The sequence below is a fragment of the Nothobranchius furzeri genome, chromosome 4 (genome assembly GCF_043380555.1).
Source record: "Nothobranchius furzeri strain GRZ-AD chromosome 4, NfurGRZ-RIMD1, whole genome shotgun sequence".
NCBI classification, from domain to species: Eukaryota; Metazoa; Chordata; class Actinopteri; order Cyprinodontiformes; family Nothobranchiidae; genus Nothobranchius; species Nothobranchius furzeri.
The window spans coordinates 12,357,224-12,381,250 of NC_091744.1; the positions used below are offsets into that span (position 1 = coordinate 12,357,224).

The 24,027-nt window shown below is 44.1% G+C and overlaps 1 protein-coding gene across 1 annotated transcript; it reads right to left on the reverse strand.

Annotated features, from left to right (window-relative positions):
- Nucleotides 1-11,481: 11,481 nt before the first annotated feature.
- Nucleotides 11,482-23,758, reverse strand: LOC107373231 (uncharacterized). The gene is made up of 5 exons (XM_054738441.2): nucleotides 21,592-23,758; nucleotides 16,681-17,635; nucleotides 14,794-14,961; nucleotides 13,876-13,971; nucleotides 11,482-12,287 (listed from the first exon to the last, which is right to left on the reverse strand). Exons 2-5 carry the CDS (start codon nucleotides 17,632-17,634, stop codon nucleotides 11,955-11,957), a joined length of 1,551 nt encoding a protein of 516 aa, XP_054594416.1. The 5' UTR covers nucleotide 17,635; nucleotides 21,592-23,758; the 3' UTR covers nucleotides 11,482-11,954.
- Nucleotides 23,759-24,027: the final 269 nt, after the last annotated feature.

Below are 24,027 nucleotides of genomic sequence, written 5' to 3' on the forward strand. Positions count from 1 at the left end.
GGTAAAATCATTAGACAGCATGGGATAAACGTCCACTGTTATGCTGACGATACTCCGTTATATTTATCCATTAACCCTGATGAACCTAATCGGTTGGGTAGATTACAGGCTTGTCTTGAGGACATAAAAAATTGGATGACTCTAAACTTTTTGCTTTTAAATCAAGACAAGACGGAAGTTCTCATCTTTGGACCATAAATCCAGAAAAGGAAATTGCTTAGCCAATCACCTGACCTGAATGGCATTACATTAATCTCCGAGAACAAAGTAAGGAACCTTGGTGTCATCTTTGACCATGACATTCAAATCCAAGGTTAAACAGGTTTGTAGGATTTCCTTTTTCCATGCACCTTCGGAATATTGCTAAGATTAGAAGCATCCTTTCCAGGAGTGATGCTGAAAAACTAGTTCATGCATTTATTACATCAAGACTGGATTACTGTAATTCATTACTCTCAGGAAGTCCACAGAATGTAGTTAAAAGTCTTCAGCTTGTCCAAAATGCTGCAGCTAGAGTTCTGATGAGAATTAAAAAGAGAGATTATATCTCTCCTGTCTTAGCTTCCCTACGTTGGCTACCTGTTAAATTCAGAATAGATTTTAAGATCCTTCTTCTCACATAAAAAGCTCTTAATAATCAAGCTCCATCATACATCAGTGATCTGATTGTTCCATACGTTCCTAACCGAGCATTTCGCTCTCAGACTGCAGGTCTACTGGTGGTTCCCAGAATATCTAAAATTAGGATGGGAGGCAGATCTTTTAGTTATCAGGCTCCTCTCCTGTGGAACCAGCTCCCAGCCTTAGTGCATGAGGCAGACACTTTGTCTACTTTTAAGAATAGGCTTAAAACATTTTTATTTGATAAGGCCTATGGTTAAAATCTGATGTTAGCCTAAATCTGGACAAGTGGGGGAGTAGAGGGAGGTGGAGTGTACAGTCGGTAAAGACGGCTCTCCCTTGTCCTGACTCCAACATGCCTCCATCTAAATAGGATAGATTATCATGAGTTATCTCTGTAGTTATGCTGCTATAGGCTTAAGCCTGATTTATGCTTCTCCGTCTGCGTCAGTGCGGAGACACGCAACGCCATTATCTGTCCTTGCGTAGGGCTTCGGCAGGCACGCAAGTACGTACGGAGTCGAGCCCACTTTTTTAAACATCCGTCGAACGAGATGGATTACGCAAGCTTGTGATTGGTCAGGACGCAGCTGTTGTTTACAGCGCCGCCATTGCAAAGAGAGCCGAGTTTAACTAGCGGCAGACATGGAGAAGCTTGAAGAATACCTCGCGAAAAAACTCTAAAAATATGAACGTTTAAATCCCGTGACTGGAGGAGTGAAAAGATGCGCAGCAAGCGTTTTATTTGTGGACGGAAATGACAGGAAACGTGGGTTTAGAGGTGGGGAGCGCATGAAGAGGTGGGAGAATGAGAGACAAATATGTCCGTGTTAAAAGTCTCTTATCTACCCAAAAACACAATATAAACACACGATCTTGGACCGATACATGACAGGATACCACAGAACAGCGCTGCACCCTCTGTTGTCCTGCCCGGCAATTGCTTTGCAACACTCTCCAGGAGACGGAGAAGCACAAGCGCAAAACGCTTCCGTCAATCCGTGCGTATCTGTCCCTTGCGGAGCTGACGGAGAAGCATAAACCAGGCTTTAGACTGCTGGAAGATACACTGACCACTTTTCACATTCTACTGCTTTCTTCCACAATCTGCTCTTTAACTGTATTATTTTCTGCTATTTCAGCTGTTAACTTTATTTTCTCTCTGTTTTTCTCCCCAGAAGAAGCTACTTAAACCACTTAAACTTTCTCCCTCTCCTGATAATAACTTTTTGTTTTCCTTGACAGTGGGTGTGCTACTACTAGTTTATCTGTTTATTTATAGATCCACTAGGATAAATATAATAAAGTTTATCTCTCACCAAATAGAATATTTACTAAGAAATCACAATATAACTATAGACACATTACTTGTGTGTGTGTGTGTGTGTGTGTGTGTGTGTGTGTGTGTGTGTGTGTGTGTGTGTGTGTGTGTGTGTGTGTGTGTGTGTGTGTGTGTGTGTGTTCTCGATCCCCAGTGAGTCGTGGAGGATGGCTGCTTATACTGAGCCAGGATTCTCTGGAGGTTTCTTCCTGTTAAAAGGGAGTTTTCCTCTCCACTGTCGCTTTATGCTTGCTTAGTATGAGGATTGCTGTAAAGTCTTTGACACTAGTCAGTGACTTGATGCAATTTGCTGGGTTCCTTATATAGGAAAATTTTTTTCTGATTGGCTCAATGAACTGACCTGAATTGGAATGTTTATTACGTGAAATGCCTTGAGACGACTCTTGTCGTGATTTGGCGCTATATAAATAAACTTGAATTGAATAGAAGAAAACTCTCCAGTCACCACTAACTATCCTGTTTATTTATTGCAGATGGCTGCACTGATTATTTTTACATGATTTGTTCTGTAAAAGTTGGCATTTTTTGGTAGTCTACAGTTTTTTTTATCAGTTTAAATTACAATTACAGAGGTAATTCTAAAATATTATGGATCATGATAAAGATCTATTGGAGGGGGGGGGGGGGGGGGGGGGGGGGTCAAAGGGGGCCTCGCCCGGGGAGTAATTCCATGTAGAACCGCCACTGGTTGTACCTCACGTGTGTTGGTCTCTTATTATTATTATCAAGCATAAAACCTTCATGTGTAGAGATGAACACCGGCGATCTGATTTATGTGCAAGTGTCTTAAGAATTCATAGCTGGTCTGATCCTTAGCGTAACTACGTACTGTACGAGCAGGAGGACACTGACATGAGCAAAAAGCAGGGACTACGCACACGCTCGAAACAACAACACCAACAATAACAGCAAGAGCACCAACAACAACGTGAGAAGAGACGACACGCGGGTCAGGAAGTCCAGCGAACCACTGGCCTCCACTCGTACAGAGGAGAAACGGAGGCTACGACGCATCTGGAAAAATGAATCCTTTTGATATTTTAGAGGAGAGACGGACGCAAAGAGAGCGGTCTGTGTTTCAGTGTGCTTTTAAAAATCCTCATCAGAGCGTGTCGTGTTTGTTCATCTCTCCGTCTACTTGCCTTTGAGACAATTAGTGTGCTTAGTTTCTTAAGACTGCACCCGAAAGTTTGTCTAAGCCAGCCTTTTTTGGGTTGAGATGAATTATTGTGCTTCTCGGTCCACGCAGCAGTCTGAGGCTGGGTGGAGGTAACGCGCTGGGCTGCAGAGGTCAGAGGTTGTGTGGGAGCAGCTTCCTCGCATCAGGAGAAGGAGCCAGAGCTACTGCACCAGATAAAGAGGACTCCCTCTTCAAGGCTACTCAGGAAGCACTTAACATGGGAGGGCCAGACGCTCAAACACGAGCTCCCCAAAGCGCCAGCATTTAGTCTTGGGAGCGCCGTCTTCTCACACACCTACATGTCATGAGGGATGGGTCAGGGGGAGGGGGGCTGGAGATCAGTCGAGCATTGCATCCAGTTGGTCTGCCAAGTCGTCAAACATGCTGCCGATGTCATCCAGGATAGAGACGGTTCCTTTTTGGCTGGAAAATTTTGAAAAAGAAAAATGGAATAATTAGCTTTTATTGAGGCTTCGATAAATATGCTGACAGAATCAATGAGTCAAGTGTGGAGGTGAGTTCCTCCACTGATGGAAAGCAGCATTAAGATTCAGTTTATGGGTGACATTCACTATTTTCACACACACACGCACACCTGACAAACTCAGAAACATACAATAGAGTCGACTAATTGTAAAGATCAACAAAAAGTAATGATAAATCCCATAATAATAATATAAATCATGATTTTTGTTTATTGTTTATACTTAAAAAACTCATGTTTTACAATTGTTTTCATTTTATAGGAGAATGACGTTTTACAAAGACCAGTAAAGTACATGAGAAATCATGTTTTTATTAGGTGTCATGGCTGCCATGGAGCTTAATAAAGAAAGTAAAAATCGATTAGACTATCTGGACCGGAGGGGGTGTCAAGAGCTGGAAGAGGGGCTACAGAGGAAGGCTTAGGGGCCGAGGTGGGACTGGCTGCAGCCGGGCTCATGGTAACTGGAGACGCTACAGCTTTGCCGGGTTTGGGAGCTGTCGGAGGCCCGCGAGGCTTCGGTGATACTGGAGGAGGAATGCGCTTTGGCTCTAGACAGAGAAAATGGCAGAAAATATTTTGAATTGAATTAAAACAAAACCAACTGGGTTATAGGTAGGGCCAGATTAACACTTTGTTGTACCCTGGGCAACAATATTAAAGGGCCCCATCATCACGACCCAAGGATCACCATAATATGGTCACATACAGAATATTTTACTGTAATATACAGTAAATATACTCAATACTTGAATGCCTGACATCACGTAACCCGCTCAGGGTATGTTTATGTTTAAGCTTATTTACTTAGCAGATGCTTTTATCCAAAGCGACTTACAATTTATAACCTATAGGGCATGTTGTGATCTGTGGGAGAAACCGGAGTACCCGGAGGAAACCCACGCATGCATGGGGAGAACACGCAACTCCACGCAGAAAGGCCACAGCCGAGTTTCGAACCTGCGACCTCCGTGCTGCAAGGCAACAGTGCTAACAACTGCGCCACCATGCAGCCCAACCTTTGACCAACCTCGTGTGGATTGACCAATGAGGAGAGGTTCTTAACTTGAGGCCCTCTCTTCATTGGTCAGTCTGCATGAGATTGACTCTCAACCGCTCTCAACTGACGTTCAAAGTCGTAGGCAGCGAAGCGTCTCTGTGCAGTGCAAAAGCTCGGGTGGACAGTTTGTTTATTATAGGGTGACCATATTTCCATTTCCAAAAAAGAGGACAGGGGATCTGTGCCTATGACGTCACACTATGGCAACGCCACACAAACCATGTTGGGACCCATTTTTTGTAAGAACTAAATTAATATCAGATTCTGCCAATAAAAGGGCTCTAAAACAATTCATGTGTAAATATTTAGCATATTTATTACAAAATGTCATTTTCTGCTTTAGTGCTGCAAAAAGGTTTTATTAATAAGAAATTATTATACCTTTTGTTTTACTACAGCATCGGTAAGCTTCCTGTGCAGAGATTATTAAGGATGCTTGTTTCAGCTGTGAGATTAGACGATAGGATCAATGAAAAAATAAGTTGTCACACACTCCATGGAAACTTTCAGAGAATCCACAAATAGTGGCTTTCAAATGGTTTTGTTACCTTTTGCAAGTTTAGAAAAGCAGCAGATGAGACATCATGTCTGATAATTTAGTTCTATTTCGTCTAGTCTTAGCCCTTAAGCGAGCTGCTATTGGAAGGGTGATCTCAGCATCAGCCAATCATGAAGAGCTTAAATGTACGCCCACCACGTGGGCACCCCTTGTGGGTTATATAAGTGGAACAACCCCACTGTTCGCCTCCGTTTTCTCTTCATGCCAAGCTTAAGAGCTTCCTTTAAGAGCAATTATACAAGAAAAATCTACTCACCGACCATGTCCAGCGACGCCAGGATCTGCCCGGCCTGCCAGACGGGCTCCATCTCCAGCTGCGACCTGCACGCCAAGTGTAAGGTCTGTCTCGGGGCTCACCACGCTGGCCTGGCCTTGACCCCCAGGCCTCGTGCCCGTTTTGTACCGCTCTGCCCGTGGCTGAAAAGGTCCGCCGGGTCGAGTACTTCACCCCCACCACCGACGAGGAAATTCCGGTGGCTGGCATGTACTCGCTGGACAAAGCATTACAGTTCTTCAACGTTGGCCAGGAGCCGGCTGGCTCCTACCGACTGGACGATGTCATCGACAGCAAGGAGTACGACGAAGCTGGCTGCCATAGCCCTTTTTCCCTCTGGTACGACACGGAGGTCGACCGCAAGGCTGGCTGCCATAGCTCTTCTTCCCTCCTGTACAACACGGAGGTCGACCGCGAGGCTGGCTGCCATAGCCCTTCTTCCCTCCTGTACAACACGGAGGTCGACCACGAGGCTGGCTGCCATAGCCCTTCTTCCTTCCTGTACAACACGGAGGTCGACGAGCCTCGTGAGGAGTACGACGAGGCTGGCTGCCGCAGCCATTATTCCCTCCTGTACAACAAGGAGGTCGACGAGCCTCGTGAGGAGCACGACGAGCTTGGCTGCCGTAGCCCCTTTTCCCTCCTGTACAACACGGAGGTCGACAAGCCTCGCTCAGCGGGTCCTTCTGCCCCAGTGGCTTCTCGCTCCTCCCTGCCAGCAGTTAGAGCACTGCTCCAGGAGCTGCCCACCATCATCTCCGCGGCTGCGGCCCGCAAGGGGCTAGCCGTTCCAGAACCGGCTCCGCCTGAGGCAGATGAATTGACGGGAATTTTTGGGGCGACGCAGACGCGCTGTCCAGACCCCGTCTGGCCACGCTTCCCCGCTGCCATGAGCTGCTGGTCCGCCGCCTTCTCCGAGCCTGCCGGGTTCAAGGCGCCAATTTCCACATATGTGCCCATTACCAAGGTTGAGGGCTTCTCCGACCTGGGCTGGCCATCCGTTCCCTCACTGGAGCCGGACTTGGCTTCGCTGTGTGGCGTCGAGGCCAAGAACCACCTTGTTGGACCGCGAGCAGTTCCCTCTTCTAAGCATGACCAGCTGCTGAGGCAGCTCGCCGATCGCACACACCAGTGCGCCTTCCAGACCGGCGCTGCAGGAAATAACATCGCCTTCTCGCCTTTGGCGTTCCCAAAATGGTGGAGGAGGTTGACGCTCCTGTCGAGTCAGAAACCATCATTACTAAAACTGCTGATGCCATCCTCAATCTGTGCGTGGCTGTACTCACCGGTTCTGCTCGCATTGCTGCCTGGCAGACCCTTATCCAGCGGGCCTTGTGGCTCAAGGCCCTGCCCTCCATTCCTGAACACCTGCACAGGGAGATGCTGGAAGGCCCCATCACCTCTGACGTTCTGTTTGGTCCCCATCTTACGAGCGTCATCGAGAGGGCTCAGACGGCGGCTGAACTTTCAGCCACGGTGCGAGACCTGGTCCACTCTCGGTCAGCCTCGCACTCCGGCCGTTCCCCCAGAGGATGGGACGAACGGCGAGGAAACTCCAGGCGCCCAGCTGCATGGCCAGCCCCGCAGAGCCGGCCTCCCACTGAGGCGGGACCAGGGAGTTGGCGGCCAATGGTTCCGAATGAGCCAGCAGACACAGCCTTGGCAGTCTCAGTCACAGGAATCTCGCCGAAAACAACCACGAAAATGACTCGTTGGAGGAATGTGTGTATTTATGACTAATGTTAACTCTGTGAATGATTTTGGTTTTGAAATAAAACCCAAAAAACGTCACATCGAGAGCACAGTCCTACAGTCCTCTGCAGAACCCTCTGCCGAATCCTCACACATGATGTTCCCCGCACCAAGCACTGCAGCACATCTGCATGTTCACACAGTCTGACTCGGTCATGTTACACGGCTTGCTGTAAGGGTGCGCTCCATTTGCGCAACGGCCCCAGCCTACGGCCGGGCCCGACTCATCCCGCTTCCCCCACAGCGTTGGGTGGGACGGGATGTCATGGTGCTGTTGCGACCAGGCGCAAAGCGCGCATGTTGCGCGGCTCCATCCGCTGGCACTTTGTCGTTCCCATGCACGGGCCCGGCTCCCACTCGTCCTTCATCCTTGGACTCCACGCTCTGCGGTGCGGATCAGCCTCTTCCAGCTGTTTCACACTCGCCCTTTCGAGCACAGCCCTCCATGGGTCGCTCCCAGTTCTCTGGTACAAGCGACGGCGGTAAGGGCGCGAACCCAATCCTCACGTGACCTCGAGCACACGTCCGCTGTCGAAACGCGCGCACGAATGCCTCCCTTTCGGCTACTCGCTAGCCCAGCGCACTTTCTCCAAATGTCTGGAGACCGCGCTGCAGCCACTGCGCACGGCGGGAACGAGGGTTTTATTTTACCGGGACGATCTGCTCCGATGCGCCTGGTCCGAGGACGAGGCGTCAGAGCAAACCAGGAAATTAACAGAGCATCTGTCAACCCTGAGGTTTTCTATAAACTGGGGGAAGAACTCCATCCTTCCATCCCAGTCAATTGTGTTTCTCGGGGTGGAGCTGAACGCCTCCCTAATGAGAGCACGTTTGTCGCCCGTGAGAGCGGCAGATCTCACCACGGTGATCTCCCGCGTGCAACCCCGCAAGATCGTGAGAGCCCTGTTAGTCATGAGACTTCTGGGCATGATGGCTGCAGCCCACTCGGCGGTGCTACTAGGGTTGTTGCGCTCGAGGCGCCTGCAACGCTTATCCGCCTCCGGGTACACCCGATACGTCAGAAGAGACGTATGTTGAGGGTTCCCCCCTCAGTGGGCGGGGGCCTCGCTCACTGGGGGAACCCCTGCATCCTCTCACACGGGGTCCCCATCGGAAGTCCTACGTCACACGTATCTGTGTTTACGGATGCGTCACTGTCTGGGGTGGGGGGCACGTGCTTGTCCCATACGGCGGCAGATCGCTGGCCCTCCCACACGCACGAGCACATAAATGTGTTGGAGCTTATGACAGTGAGGAATACACTCAGACACTTTGCTGCCCTTCTCGATGGCCGTCATGTCGAAGTTCACACAGACAGCCAGGTGGCGACAGCCTACATACATCGCCAAAGGGGAGTTCGATCCCTCCCACTATTGCGCGTAGCCACAGGTTTACTGTGTTGGGCACATGTCCACCTGCTGTGCCACCTACATTCTGGGGATCCTGAATGTAGCGGCAGACATCCTGTCGAGAGGGGTCCCCGCGACTCCGACTGGCGTCTGCATTCCGCACATCTGGATAAAGTTCGGGGAACTGTCTGTGGAGCTGTTCACGGCTCGCGAAAACGCTCAGTGTCGCCTGTGGTTTTCCCTGAGTCCCCGGGACCAACCCCCGTTTGGGGCGAACGCCTTCTCACACCAGCCCTGGCCTCGAACGCTCCTGTATGCGTTTCCACCAGTTCCTCTGATTCCCCGTCTCCTGGACCGAGTTTGGTCAGAACAGCTCTCGGTAATTCTGGTGGCTCCCAGACGCCTGTCTGCGTCATGGTTTCCGGACCTGCAAGCGCTACTGTCCGGCTCCCCGTGGAGACTCCCGTGAAGGGAGGACGCCCCTCCCCAGGCGGATGGGATAATCAAACATCCTCCAGAAATAGGCCAACGGCTGTAAGTCTGGCCGCTGAGCGGTCACGCTTAGGGGTTTGTTTCTGGGCTGCCGCATGATGTGGTCACCACGATTCAGAGTGCGCGGGTGCACCATCACATCTTATGCTGCTAAATGGGCAGCTTTCCAGAAATGGTGCACAGAGCGGAATTTTCAAGCGCCCTCCTGCCAGCTGGCGGATGTCCTATCGTTTCTACAGATACTGATGGACAGGGGCCTCGCATTCAGCACTATTAAAACATGCTGCAGCTATCTCATCCTGTCACCAGGATTTTGGTGATGGGTCTGTTTTCGGTCATCCCCTCACAAAACGTTTTCTAAAAGGTGTCAGAAGGAACAGGCCTGTGTCCCGCCCGCTAGTTCCCCAGTGGGATCTAACGGTGGTTCTGCGTGGCTTATTTGAAGCCCCATTTGAAACCTTGGACCAGGTCTCACTCAAGTTCCTGTCACAACTGCCTTGCTGCTGGCACTGGCATCAGTCAAGAGAGCGAGCGACCTAACTCGCCCTCTCAGTGGCTCCCGCATGCCTCAGAATCCGGGAAGATGGAGGGTCTGCTGTTTTATGCCCCAGCCTTTGTGCCCAAAAACATTAATACTTCCTTCAAATCCAGGTCAATTTTCATTGGCTGAACTTTTTCCTCCTCCCCATAATTCTGATGAGGAGGCGACTTCCCATCTTCTCTGCCCGGTGCACGCGCTCGCACGATATGTGTCACGCACTTCAGGGATTCGCCGCTCACAAAGCATGTTTGTGCGCTACAGGGAGTCTTCCCTTGGGCACGCGCTATTGGCCCAGTGCCTTTGACTCTGACTATGTGACGCCATTTCACGCTTACACATCAGCAGGGCGGGATCCCCCTGAGACACTCAGGGCTCACTCAGCCAGAGGGATTTCCTCTTCTATGGCGCCCCACAGTGGTGTGTCAATGGAAGTCATTTGTCAGGCTGCTTCATGGGCTTCACCCTGTTCCTTTACTTGTTATTATTTATGAGATGTGTCTTCAGGATCCATCACTCGTTCAGTGCTTGGACCTCAGCAGGCTGAGTGAATGCATTATGGCACCACATCAGCCTTACTTGAATGAATTTCATCCTCTTGTGGATGATATTTTTTAGTGGGGGCCTCACTTTTATCTCTGGCTGCGTCAGCCTTTTAAGCCCTGGGCTGAGGCTGAGCGACCCTCACTAAAAGGAGACTTGTTGGGTGTGTCCATTGGTTGAGCTAACCAGTGTGGCGTAAACCCATCCAGCTGCGCATTATTCCAATAGCAGCTCGCTTAAGGGCTAAGACTAGACGAAATAGAACATTGGTTACGTATTGTAACCCCAGATTCTATGAGTCTAGTTGCAGCCCTTAAGCCACTGGCCCCACTGGTTCTGTTAGGACTAAGAGCCATCGGAGGCAAACAGTGGGGTCGTTCCACTTATATAACCCACAAGGGGTGCCCACGTGGTGGGCGTACATTTAAGCTCTTCATGATTGGCTGATGCTGAGATCACCCTTCCAATAGCAGCTCGCTTAAGGGCTGCGACTAGACTCATAGAATCTGGGGTTACAATACGTAACCAACGTTTTTCATCTGATGATATTAGAACATGTCAGTGATGTCTGAGGAGCTTTTACAAACACTGTATAACTAATACTCCTGGAGAGGGTATGAATTACAGAGGCTTCTGGGGAGCCCAGTTATTGGGGGGGTCATTTTGCCTTGGCCCCCAAAATGTCTTGAAACAGCCCTGGGTGTGTGACTGAGTTTTGAAGGTGATCTGAGCTGTATCAGATGTATAAATGTGACATGTGTATAACTTATTGCTTTATACAGGTAAAAATGTGTAGTGGAGATAAATCTACCTACATTTTACTTTTTGTTTTGTTTTCTTGTTTTTATTGAACTATTTTCCTGTCCTGTCTGTCTCTCATCTTCCTGCATCTCCTCTAAACTCTCCAGAAAAACTGCTGCCTGGATTCTTACTTTTTCACCTTATCACTGTAAACCCGAATAAGTTGACTGAACTTAAAATTGTTGAGGTAATCAGTTTCCACAAAAGTTTTAAGTAGACAAACCATATATTTTATGGTTGTACTCAAAATTTGTATTTATTGTTAACTTAAAATGTTCAGATAATATTCTATATTTAAATAATTAAGATAAACTTAAAACTTATATATTTTAATTTTAACATTTTTGTGTTACTTGTAGTTAAATTATTTGATGCAACAGAATGTAATTATATTACAACCTAAACTCAAGTAATATGATTATTAACTAATTAAATTACCTTTCTTTTTTAATTGTGTGTGGACCACTCAAAAAAAGTATATGGCGATTCACTTAACATTTTGTTTATTAACATTTTTATGGACTTGTGAAAAACATCACATAAATGTTTTTTTTATAAAACCATCAACATGGAACCACTGACATGGACTGGAGCACAAGTGAGCGTACAAAATGCTGCTAATAACATTTAATAACATTTTTATAAAATCATAAAAGAACATCAGTCCTAAAAGTCATCTTTCTTCTAATATATAAAAATGAAAAACAAAAGGTCAAACACAAAAGAGATTTTTTTAAATAAACAAAAATTAAATAAAATAAATATTTTTTAACAGGTTCAAATAATGTTTATCGGCACCCAAATAACCTTGTATAAAAAAATGAGGTAAACTGATGGGAATTACATCCACCCAAAGCCTGTAGAAAACTTAAAAGTGCTTTAAATAAAATACTTCAAAGAAGGTGCTCAGTAACAGTGTGCCTGTCCTAACAACCAGTTGCCTTGCATATCTTTCATAACTACTCACTCTGTAACAAATCATTTCTAAGAGCATGAAGGCTGGGTTTCAGTGGTTTGCCATCATCAAGCCCCATGAAGACTTTCTGGACAAAGGTGAATGTGTGAACTAGTTTCCTGGGGTAGTCCAAATGCAGAGCATAGATCAAGCCAAACAATAAGGCATATGCATCAGCAAATCTGGCAATATCACGGATCACCAAGTCGCCTTCCACCACAACAGCCATGCTTGAAGGACTGAAATGGACTGGACTGGTCTCAGCAGAGCCGTCAGCAACCACTGTGAGAAGGGCAACTGGAGTGTCAGTCAGGTTCGTCTCATCCAGCGTGCCCGCCTGGAATAAACACAGTATCAATAAGTAAGGTTGACTTGAAGGGCCGTGACAAGCATTATTTGTAATCTAGCAAAATATTCTGCAGTCTTGTGGGTAACACGTTAGTGACACATCAAGAGTCCTCTATTTACTATTCTTTTAGAAAATGTGTAAATTAATTAATTAGATTTGTGTGTTTATAGCAACTAGGGTTGGGTATCGAGCGGGAGACGAAGGCGGGCAAAACAGGAAAGGAATCTAGTAGCGGACGGACATTGTTCCGGGTCTTCGGTAATTGGCGGAGATGTTAGTGAAGGCGGAGAAGAGGGCGAACTAGAGGAAAAACAGGCAGATTCCTCCTCTATTTACAAACTCCTGGGGATGCAACAAGTGGGCATGGTGCGTCGACTACTGGATCTGACGTCAACGAATTTTTACAATCAAGCCGTCGACGTCATCAACGCTTTGCTACAAATCTACCAACAGGTATGGTTTTGTTGGTGCGTTAACGCAAAACTGCAGTAAAACATAAGTCGGAGAAACAGGATGCCAACTCATCACATGAAAAAGAGAACATCAAAAAGAATGTGAGAAAGAAACAAAACGAAGACACAGGAGAGCAACAAAACAGGAAGCAGAAAGTTTGTGCCCCTGCCCCGCGAAATAGGAAAATGAGCGCCGACCAGAATTAACGAGTAGCGTTTAGACTACCGCGTTCTTGCTTCAAATTTAAGGAAGTACCTGGCTGATGCAGAGTTGATGAACTTTTCATGGACAAGTGTTTAAAATATAAATATATGAAAACACATCATGACATGAGAATAATACTTGTAAAACAACGTGTTTTAGCTCTGCTTGTCAGCTACAGAAGAACATTTATAAACATAAGACGTACAGTCGCCATCTTAAAAAAACGGGGCGACGGAATTCTGGTGTAATATGCATGTTCACTACAGTGGACGGTACCGCGGTATGCGTGCGTCTTCCATGGTGAAATATCCATCAGAAGAACGCATCACATTTGTCCCTGTCCTCGTCTTGAATTAAATAAACGTTAATTTTACCAGGTAAAAACACATTCGCTGTAAACCTGAGGGTTGCTAGTCCGTTTGATTGATAGCTGTAGTTCATCTCCGTCCTCAGTCTCAATCAACGTTATTTGAAAAAAAAATAAAGAAATGAGTTGACTTTACATCCTTCTGTTAGTGCAGCTGGCCACGTAGCAAGTTGTTACCATTTTACTGTGAAACCAAGTAAATAAAAGCGATAAAGGGCTACAACGGGCTTGTTTTGACTAGCTTCACTGGAATTTTGACGTGTAAACGGTCTTTTTGCCGACCATCATGGAGAACGGGGCAGTCTCGTGCAAAGGGTCAATAGCGAAATCAGGGTTTCTGTGTGTGCGCAATCTATTTGGGTTTGCCTCCTCCCACCCCCATTTGTGACACACACACCCTAATTTGAGCCCAGGTTTGATCCCCCCCAACACACAAGTCTAATGCAATGTTTGTTAAAGCAATTGTGAAGCTGCTTTGTAATAAAACCATATAAAATAATCCATGGTATGTTATCTCACTGGTAGAATTTAAGTAATGCAAGAGACACTTACATCACATGTCTTAAAGAATTCTGGGTCTTCCTCCCGCAGGTATACTGGAAGGGCACGTAGCACTGCAGTCCGTTTCACATCGACATCAGGTGCTTCCTATAAAGGGAAAAGAAAATAAGAGTTAATTTAACACTAAGTTTACAGGTGTCATTGCCTGGGAATAATACATGTTTATGACACATTAGGCTCTGCATAATTTTGGAGACATTTATTTTGAGACACAACCTGTCTCTCATGACAAAGAGCTTGTTTCTTACTCATTTGACAAAAATCCTAAACATTTTTTTTCAGGGTTATCTAGACTAACACTTTTGTTTTTGCTCCCATTTTTTAGGCCTGTTGGATATACTGCCAAGTTCTCTGAAACGCCTTTAAAGACGGCTTATGGTAGAGAGATGAACATTCCTTTCATGGGCAACAGCTCTGGTAGACATTCCTGCAGTCAGCATGCCAATTGCACGCTCCCTCAAAGGTTGCAACATCTGTGGCATTGTGCTGTTTGATCAAACTGCACATTTTAGGGTGGCCTTTTATTGTGGGCAGTCTAAGGCACACCTGTACATTATTCATGCTGTCTAATCAGCCCCCTGATATACCACACCTGTGAGGTGGGATGGTTTATCTTGGTAAAGGATAAGTGCTCACTAACACACATGTAGACAGATTTCAGAACAGTATTTGAAAGTCATGGGTGTTTTGTGAATGTGGACAAAGTTTCAGATGTTTGAGTTCAGCTCATGAATAATGGGAGCAAAAACAAAAGTGTTGCATTTATATTTGTCTTTGGTGTATATAGAAAACAGATGTTCCCAGCAATTAACAGTAGCCCATAGGCAGTCTAAAAACAAGCAAAATTGAGTGATTAACATAGAAACTTTTTACATTTGTGGTAGCAATTATATCTTTATCAATATTCACCTGATGATCATAATGATTCAGAATGTTTCGCAGAGCCTCCGATATCTTGCCAGTGCATGTGGCCTTCTGTCTGTATAGAGCCATAAGTCGTGGTGTGTGTCTGTCAAGTTCAGCATAGAACTGTTTCTGCAGGTTGATGTTTGTGACTCGGTGGAACTCCGCACAAACCTAAAAATACAGGAACATGAAAACATCCAATATAAAGCAAAATTACTGGCCAAATTGAGAAATCTTATATTTAAAGAGGGATTTCCAAATTTGTGCCCAGTTTTATCTTAATGCTGTCATTTTAACATTTGTTTTTCAATTTGAACTTAACCTTTCCAACACAACTGTATCACAAATCTGAAATAAATTTTTTGGCATCATGAGCCTAATGAATGTAAGAAAACTTCTCTTTAATTCAAGAGAACATCAGTTCCTACATTATAGACTCAGCAAGTTTTATCTGTGGTTGCCTGTCTACTTAAAGCCGGGCGTACACTGTGCGACTTTTTCACTTTTTTGAGCTGATTTTCCACTCGTGCGACAATCCACAAGATCGGGGCGAGTTTTGCGCCGAGTGTCGTGTAGTATACAGGGGGTTACAAGAGGCAATTAACACCACATGACCAGCTATCGAGAGCTCGCACAAACTTCTGGCGTGTTTAATATTTTGCTCGTCCCTCGTGAGGGTATCGCACTTTTGAAGCGGCGCTGCGAGCAGCTGCGACGCAAAAAGTATCAGAACCGCTCACGACGCATATGCAATCCTGCATCAACACCGCTCGCCCGCTATTTCCCTAATAACACACTTTGTTCATTTTAATTTCTACACGTTTTTTACTCACAAAGACTGTCAAGAAAGAGTGTTTGTCGTGTTCAAGTCAAATTAAACTGATCACAAAACACAGATTTACTTTCTTTATTTCATTTTACTCATCCAGCCCCCATAAATCCCTGTGTGTCCTGCAGCACTCCCGAAGGACAACAGGCAAAACAAGACAAAAAAGTCTCACGTGTTGAGTAAAAACTGCTATTTTTAGCATATTTTAGGGCCGACGTGTTGCTACCAGGCGTGCAGTGTGAGCAGTCAGGTCGCATCCAAGAACTGGGTCGTGCAGTGTGAGCACATGACTCGTGAGATCTGCCCTGCGAGGAAGTCGTACAGTTTGAGCTGAAGCTGAGTGCTACGAGTGAAAAAGTGGCACAGTGTACGCCCGGCTTAACTCATTCACTGTCATTGATGACTAAAGTCGTCATTTTAGATCCCACCGTTCACTGCCAATGAAGACTTAAGTCGCCATTTGAATGTTTTTACTGTGTGGGCATTGGAATGAGCCCCCGCATCGTGACTGAAGCTCTCACCTCTAAAGCCGATCTTCATCCGCATATATCACACATGACGTGATCAGGAAGTAGAAAATCCATGTGTTAGATCGTTTTGGGTGGCTGCTGTAAAAAAAAGTGAGGTGCGAACCGGAAAAGCTTCTGCCGATCACAATTCAACAACGGATTATGAAAGAACGGATAATGCTCGAAATGCGCAGATTCTTCATGATTTAAGGTGAGTCTCCACTTTGTTTTGGTTGTTTTGGCGTCAACATCCTAGCACACAACGTTCTGTGACTCTTAAAAAAACTATAAAATTGGTGAGAAACACTGGCAGCGAAAGGGATTTACCGATCAGGAAACGGCTGGCAGCGAATGAGTTAATGTTGAAGCACCACAACTAATAGGGTGCTTAGTTGTAGCGCTTTAAGATATTTTTTCTACCTATTTGAACAATGTTTATAAGAAGTACTTTGTTTAACATGTTAAATAAATAAATCTGAATCTGAAGATCTGCTGAACTTGCATTGTTTCAAGTTAAATTGAATAAGAAAAAAAAATCAGTGCAACACCAACCTGTGAGTGAAATCGCAGAGCTGGCCATTTCTCTAAGAAGTCCTTCACCATTGGGTTTTCTTGAACGATCTCATGGCGACGCAGTGCAAAGGTTGTTTGCATCAGTTTTTCAATCATTACTTTGTTGGGCTCGGTCTTCTCAACCTCATTTTTTATCTGGACTCTCAATTCCTCCAGACTGGCCTTATCTTCTCCTCTTGGAAAGTTTGGGAGGTAGTTTACCTCAGCTTTTCGTGCTCTTTTTATGTTGGAGTGGGGATACTCTCCTTCTGGGTTGTTGATACTCCTTCTACCAGCATTCACGGACACCTCCGCGCATCCGGCTCTGGCTAGCTTGGTGCGGTAATTTCCCATCTTAAATTTTAAACTGGTCTTCCAACCATAACTTCCAGGCTCATTAAGACATGGATGAGTGGTAACAAGAGCTTTTGCTGCCAAACACACATCTCTGTCACTCGGATAGGCTTTGAAGGTGTGCATCACTGAAGCCATGGTCTCCAAGATGTTGTGCTTTTGGGCTCGTGTCAATTTCAGTTGCTTTCCAGACATCTCGTAGGCTTTATTTCCCTTCTCAAGGACATGTTCGACTTCGTAAGAAAAGGTAGGTACTGGGAAAGTGTCAGGCCAACACTTCAGACGCTGAGCTAAAGGCACATGAGGAAGGATGTCTGTGTCAGAACTTGCACAAGAACTGGCATCACTTTCGGATCGCACTATTTTTAATGTGCTCTTCTCTAGTAGCTCTTGAATATCATGTAGACAGGTAAGTTGCCCATCAAAGTCAGGGTCTTCGTATTGTAAGGTAAACTCAAAGTCCAGCCTTGGGTTGAGCTTCTCCCGGAGTATGGTGATTAGTTCTTCCACTGACTCAGGCCGCTTAGTTAGAGAAACCTTCACAACAACATCTGTAGTGCTGTAAACTCTCAGCAGGAATTTCTGAGATGCTGCCATCATCCTGTGTATAAAGCAAGGAATGGAGATGATTAAAAAATACTACAATGGTCTCAACACATATAAAAACAATGAACATCATACCATTGACCTTTTTTTATGTGTCCTTTTATGGCAGAGTGGTACTCAGAATTGGCATCTGAGTACCAAGCAATAGCCCAAAAGATTTACTGTCACAAGTGGAGCAGTACCTCTTGTGGTAATGCATACACATAGCCTTTACAAGGTCTGATAATTGTATACTCAGCAATCATTACAGCTGTCAAAAATGGGGGGTCAAATATACTATAGTCTTGTTTTCCAATTTTAATTTAAAAAGTACACTGTAAATTTCATAACAAAATAAACTTACTATTTATGCTGGTTACTTTGGGTGCATTCTAGCATTTTATGGCCAATCTTTCAACAGTCCAGAACAAAGGTAAGTATTTTACATGTTACATAGTCACAGGCCATCATTTCATTTAGTCACGGTAAAAACTAACCCTATTTCAACATCATAATCTACATTTTCTCACCAGGCATACAAACAATACATAAGAATTTACACAGCAATTATTTTACAAAACAGAGACAAACTGCAGGAGAAATATTTGGAAAAACACATCATGTGATATTAAATCAGTGAGATACATCTAAAAGGAAACAGAACTTCTAGTAGCAAACTACTTTTTACAGACTACTGTCTAATGTTGCTCTCTTAACCCCCCCCCCACCACCACCACCACCACGCACACACACATAGCATCTGCATTTTGAAACTTTGGGGTGGAACAAATCTTAAAATATATGTAAATCACATAATGCAAATTCACTTTCAGTGTAGAAGTATAAAACGTTTTGGTGTCAAAAGAAGTTTCCCTTCCACGTAGTATGCAGAAAGGGGTAAGCGGTCATTAAACTCTGACATGCAGTGGATAGCCATACAACTTGGGTAGAGTTCATATGACCTCATATGTTCAGTGTAGTTTGACCTGTGTTCTTTGCAAAGAAATGCAGCATCATTGTTAACAAGGAGGATTTTTTTGATCTCGCTAAACTGTGGCAGTCCCCCATCCTCCCCCACAGACACAAACATTCCAGGGCTGTAAGTTGTGACATCAACAATGATCTTTGATGTGCTGTAAATAATTCTGCTGTCAGTTTTATCCTTTATGTATTCTTGTGCAACTTCAGGAAGATCTGAAACCATGACAGAAGTAACGTGTGTCGTCTGCTGATGCGGCTGAAAAAATGAAGGTGCACTGAGGTAGTAGGCCACCATGTGTTGGTGCCGTGTTGCTAATGTTTTTAACACATTCTTAAAGTTTTGTGTGTCATGTATTACCCTCTTGAAAAAGCGATGCTTACCCTCGAACCTCATTGTCCATAAGTGAACAAGTGGCCCAAAAGCATGTATAAGAGCTGGGTAGTGCTCTATATAATGATGTTTTGGAAGCAGTCTTAACTCAGGAAACATGTCCTGCAGCACTTTTCTGTGGTCATCTATCTTTGATTGCAAATACTGTATGGACTCTTCATCAAATCTTGGGCACAGCATAAGCTCAACAACCTCTTTCAAATCCATTAACACTGTCCAAGCAGCATCTTCCTCAGGGACTACATTACCGTTCATGAATGGCAGTACTCTCAGCAATGTGATATTCTCATGACCATTGCCACCAATGGTCCTCTTTGTAGAGAAGTTCTTTGAGATGGGCTTTGGTTTGTCAACTTTATCGGAGTGTTGGTAAGGAAAGGACAAGATTTTTCTATTCAACTGCTCCAGAGTAAAGTATTTCTGCCGGATCATCTCCTGAATACACATGGCCAACTCCACTGGTACAATTCCCTCAAAAAGGTCATGGAGGACATCAGGAGGGAAGCCTGTGGTTGTATGAAAATACTGCAAACTTTCAGTCAGGATGCAGTTCCGTTGCACACCTGCCTGACTATGACCATCCCCATGTAGAACTTCCTGCACATTTTGGTCATAACTGGCTTTTGTTCTGAGGCTAAACTTGCCATCTCCAACATCATGAGACTGAATTAGGTCTCGTGTTGCATTGCAAAACCTACAAATAAATCCAGTTCTGAAACACTGACTAAACCCAGCCAATGAGTGGGCTGCCAGGTTGTCAGCTACAACGCACATGATAGTCCCTTTAACAGATTTACCGAGGCACTCAATAAATACACCATCTTGCTCAAGAGTTTTTAGATCTTGTAGCAAAGGACCAAATGCTTTTTCATAGCCACACCTGTGGAGATCAGGTACCTTACATAATGCTGCTAGCTGAATGACATGCAGACCTGAACGATATTTACTTGGCAAATCAGCAAACATCCAGCATACTGCACACAGTTTGTGTATTTTCCTTGAAGTGCCCAATGGATTGGCAATTTCAAGGTCATCAATGTACAGTATCAGTGGCAGTGAAAGCTCTGATGAAGAAAACAACTCATTTCCTTGGAAATATGACCCATCTCTGTGGCTTGTGTAAAGACCCTCATAAGAGATATGTGTTTCCATAATTCTGTTAAGAATGTCTGTATGTTGGAACATTTTTTGGATCATCTCAAATATAGGGACATGAATTGCTGTACAACCAGGCTCCAATACATACTGAACAGGCATTACCACAGGGTAGTTCTTTTCAATAAACGTTTTTCTATGTTTATTTGAACAAAAGTCCTCCCCTTTAGCTGTGGCACAAGCAAAAATATTTGCATTATTTACAGCATTCAGCAAATCATTAAGGATAGCCTTGGAAGGAGTAACCTGATGCCTTTGTAATACATCATGCGGAGTCTTTTTAATGAGAGGCTTTGACAATGAAATGATTTGTGCCAGAGTATCAACTATTTCCTGAGATGCCATTTGAGAAACATGAAGAATACTTTCCATCTTCAGGAACAATGAAGACAAGTTCTTGTGTAACTGCTCTCTTAACTGCCTGGTATCACAAACACTGTCTACCTCAGGAAAAGCCAAGTCATCCAAATGCTCATCATTAACATCCTCAATGGCAAAGTCACTAGTGCTTTCCACTGGCCTGCTGTTTTCGTTTGACACAAGGACATCACAAATATGGGGTGCCATTTGTAAAGTCAAACAGTCATAATCTAACAGCAATATTTTTGGTTATTTAGCATATCATTAATTCACTAACTAAATATTTAATTTACTAATTAAATATTTATTTTGGAACTAAATATTTAATTTGTAAATTAAATATTTATTTTCCGAAATAAATATTTAGATCCCAGCTAAATATTTATTTTGGAGCTAAACATTTAGTTTGCAAAATCAGTATTTGGGAAATAAATATTTAAGTCTGACCCAAAAATATAAACTATAGTGTGGAGCTAAATAACATCATGGAAAAGAAATATTTAGCTGGGATCTAAATATTTCTTTGGAAAATATTTAATTTACAAATTAAATATTTAATTTAAATTTTAAATATTTATTTCCAAAATAAATATTTAATTAGTAAATTAAATATTTAGTTAGTGAATTAAACATTTATTTTACAAACTAAGTATTTAGATCAGACCTAAATATTTAGTTTGCAACATAAATATTTAACTATAAATTAAATATTTAGCGTGCTAACTAAATATTTATTTGGAAACTTTAACATTTATAAATGTATGAATAACATGGTGAAAATATGACTTTGAAAAAGTGAACTCTCAATTTTTTCTCTTATGATATGCTAAATAACCAAAAATATTGCTGTTAGATTATGACTGTTTGACTTTACAAATGGCACCCCATAGAAAAACACTATAGTTTGAAATGAAGTAAGAATGTAAAAACAAAAATAACATTTCTTCCCGCTTTGCTGATTTATTGAATCCTTTTTGTGGGTTTTTTGCTCATGAAAGTTAAGTTATGCTTCACTAGTGACTAACTGCAGTAAATGATGCTTTGCTGCAATTATTGTTAACAATATTAAAGTTAGACGTAATTACCACTTTTATCTGAAGAAGCGCGTCTTTATCCCCGCTCCAGCTGCTGAGATCAAAGTTGACAGAAACGGGGATCCGTGCCTGCAACCCGAGCAATTAATCCGCGTATTTCCAGCAGAACACGTTTGCCGAAAGATTTGTGCGATAATCACACTTTCATTTTCCTCATACTCGACTCACGTGACCAGGCGCAAATGTCACGTAACCAACGCAATTGCGTCATGAATATGCAAATTAGAACGTTGCGACCTCTAGTAACCTCTGAGCAAGCGTCAGCAAGGCAGATCAGAACGCTTCATAGAAGCACGTGATCATAAGCTTTGATACGTCATACAGAGAACATCATTTCTTACTACAAGTCATTGTTGGTCAGAGCACTCGACGCGATTTTAAAATGCAATACGATATAGAAGAATACAACTGGGAGTTGAAAAACAAAATAAGCCAAACTGAGAGAGAAATTCAGAAAGTGAAAGATGAAATTTCAGCATTTAGAGAAAAATCTGCTTTTGAGTATAAAATACGAGAAGCCAAACATGCAGAAAATATGCAACAGAGAGGCTTGAAACATGATGCAGAAATGAAAATCCTCCATCAAAAGATTTCTACTCTAAATAAACTCGTTTTAGAGAATGACAGTCGAATAGCAGCGCTCAGAAAGGAAAATGACAACCTGAGCGTTTACAGAAAATTAAAAGAAAAACGCGATTTTGACACAAATAAGATTGAGCGACCTCCGAACAGACCTGAGACTAATAGAGAAAGGAAGATCAGCCAGTTACATAAAATGAGTCAGCTAGCTTTGAAGGACGCCTCAACACAAAGTAATGAGGTAAAACCGGCTGCATTGGGAAAAGATAATGCTAGATATAATATTTTAATTCAAGAAAAGATGCGTTTTTGTGAAAACATGACAGGGGAACTAAAGAAAACAGACGAGAAATTATTAAAGGTAGATGAAAAAATGGCTGCACTCAGGCACATCAGAAGGCTGCAGTAAAGTGAAGATGATTTGAAACAAGAAAGAGAAGAAGCTTTTGTGTTAAGATCTTTTAATCCAGAGACGAGAAGAATAATGAATTTATTTCCCAGAGAGGTACCGATCTCTCAACCAAAAGAGGCTGATGTAAAGAAAAAAGTTAGAGATCCAATGAGTTGGTTACGGGAATAAGAGGGTTAATCCCACAGTGGGGGTGTCATTTTTAAACACAGATGAGGGGAAAGTGTCGAAGGGGCATGCTAGCTCAGGCAAATAAACACGAGCTAAACTTTCTAGGGTCATGGGTCGGGTTGGGGTTGGGAGAGATAAGGCTGAAAGAGAGATGCTAGATCTTACCTTACTGACTTTGTCTCTGCGACACCAGGTTGGAGTAATAGACAACCCTCGCATCTCTGACTACAGAGTTAACGGATGTCAGAAGGTGGACGGGGAGACGTGTTTTCATACACAGGCTGCAAATGCTGTAATTGAGCCTGGGAGTTTACTGCAGGAACTGATCTGGTTCTGAAAGGACAGATGTTGTCCAGAATGGAGAGGCAATACTCGTTAACCTGAGAGGTTAATGATGATAAAAGATAAATGACCCGCTCTTTCTAACACCAGCTGAAAGCTCATTCACGCAAGAGTCTGCCTCTCAGGGGCCACGCCCACAGGGCCAGCCTTTCTGGATGTGGGTGGTGTGTCTCCCCATGAGCCTGGGACAACAGGTCCTTGCAAAGCGGCAGTTGCCATGGGGAACCTCACAGGAGTTGGGAGATTTCCACCAATCAAATTTTCCCCGGCCACCGTGGGATAGTTAGCATGGCTAGTTAGTTAGTTAGTTAGTTAGTCACTTAGTTAGTTAGTTAGTTAGTTAGTCACTTAGTCAGTCAGTTAGTTAGTTAGTTAGTTAGTTAGTTAGTTAGTTAGTTAGTTAGTTAGTAATGTGGCTCAAAAAGCTGAGTGCACCCCCACAAATGTCATCAAAATGACTGACTCAGACAATATCAGCCTCAACCCAAGATGTAGTTAGCTAGTATATCATTTAGTTAGTTAGTTAGTTACTTAGTTAGTTAGTTAGTTAGTTAGTTAGTTAGTTAGTTAGTTAGTTAGTTAGTTAGTTAGTTAGTAAGTAATTTGACTCAAACAGCAGCATGCATCCCCACAAATGTTCCATCAAAATGGCCGGCTCAGCCAACATCAGCCTCACCCCAAGTTAGTGGGATGTGTATCTCCCCATGAGCCTGGGACAACAGGTCCCTGCGGAGCAGCAGTTGCCATGGGGAACCTCACAGGAGTTGGGAGATCTTCACCAACCAATGTTTCCCCGGCCACCGTGGTGCTATTAGGATCATGGACAGGCCCTGCTCCCTCACCCTGGGTAAAGTGGGGGGTATGGGGGCCTCTGGAGGGAACGCATGAAGGAGAGACCTTGGCCACTTGTGCACAAGAGCGTCCCC

Bases quoted from the DNA above. Each gene is read 5' to 3' on its own strand.
- LOC107373231 (XM_054738441.2), bottom strand. From the start codon at position 17,634: ATGATGGCAGCATCTCAGAAATTCCTGCTGAGAGTTTACAGCACTACA. The intron at 13,972-14,793 runs GTGAATATTGAT...TTCCCTTTATAG, and splicing joins TGAATCATTATGATCATCAG to GAAGCACCTGATGTCGATGT. The intron at 12,288-13,875 runs GTAAGTGTCTCT...TGTTTATTCCAG, and splicing joins AATTCTTTAAGACATGTGAT to GCGGGCACGCTGGATGAGAC.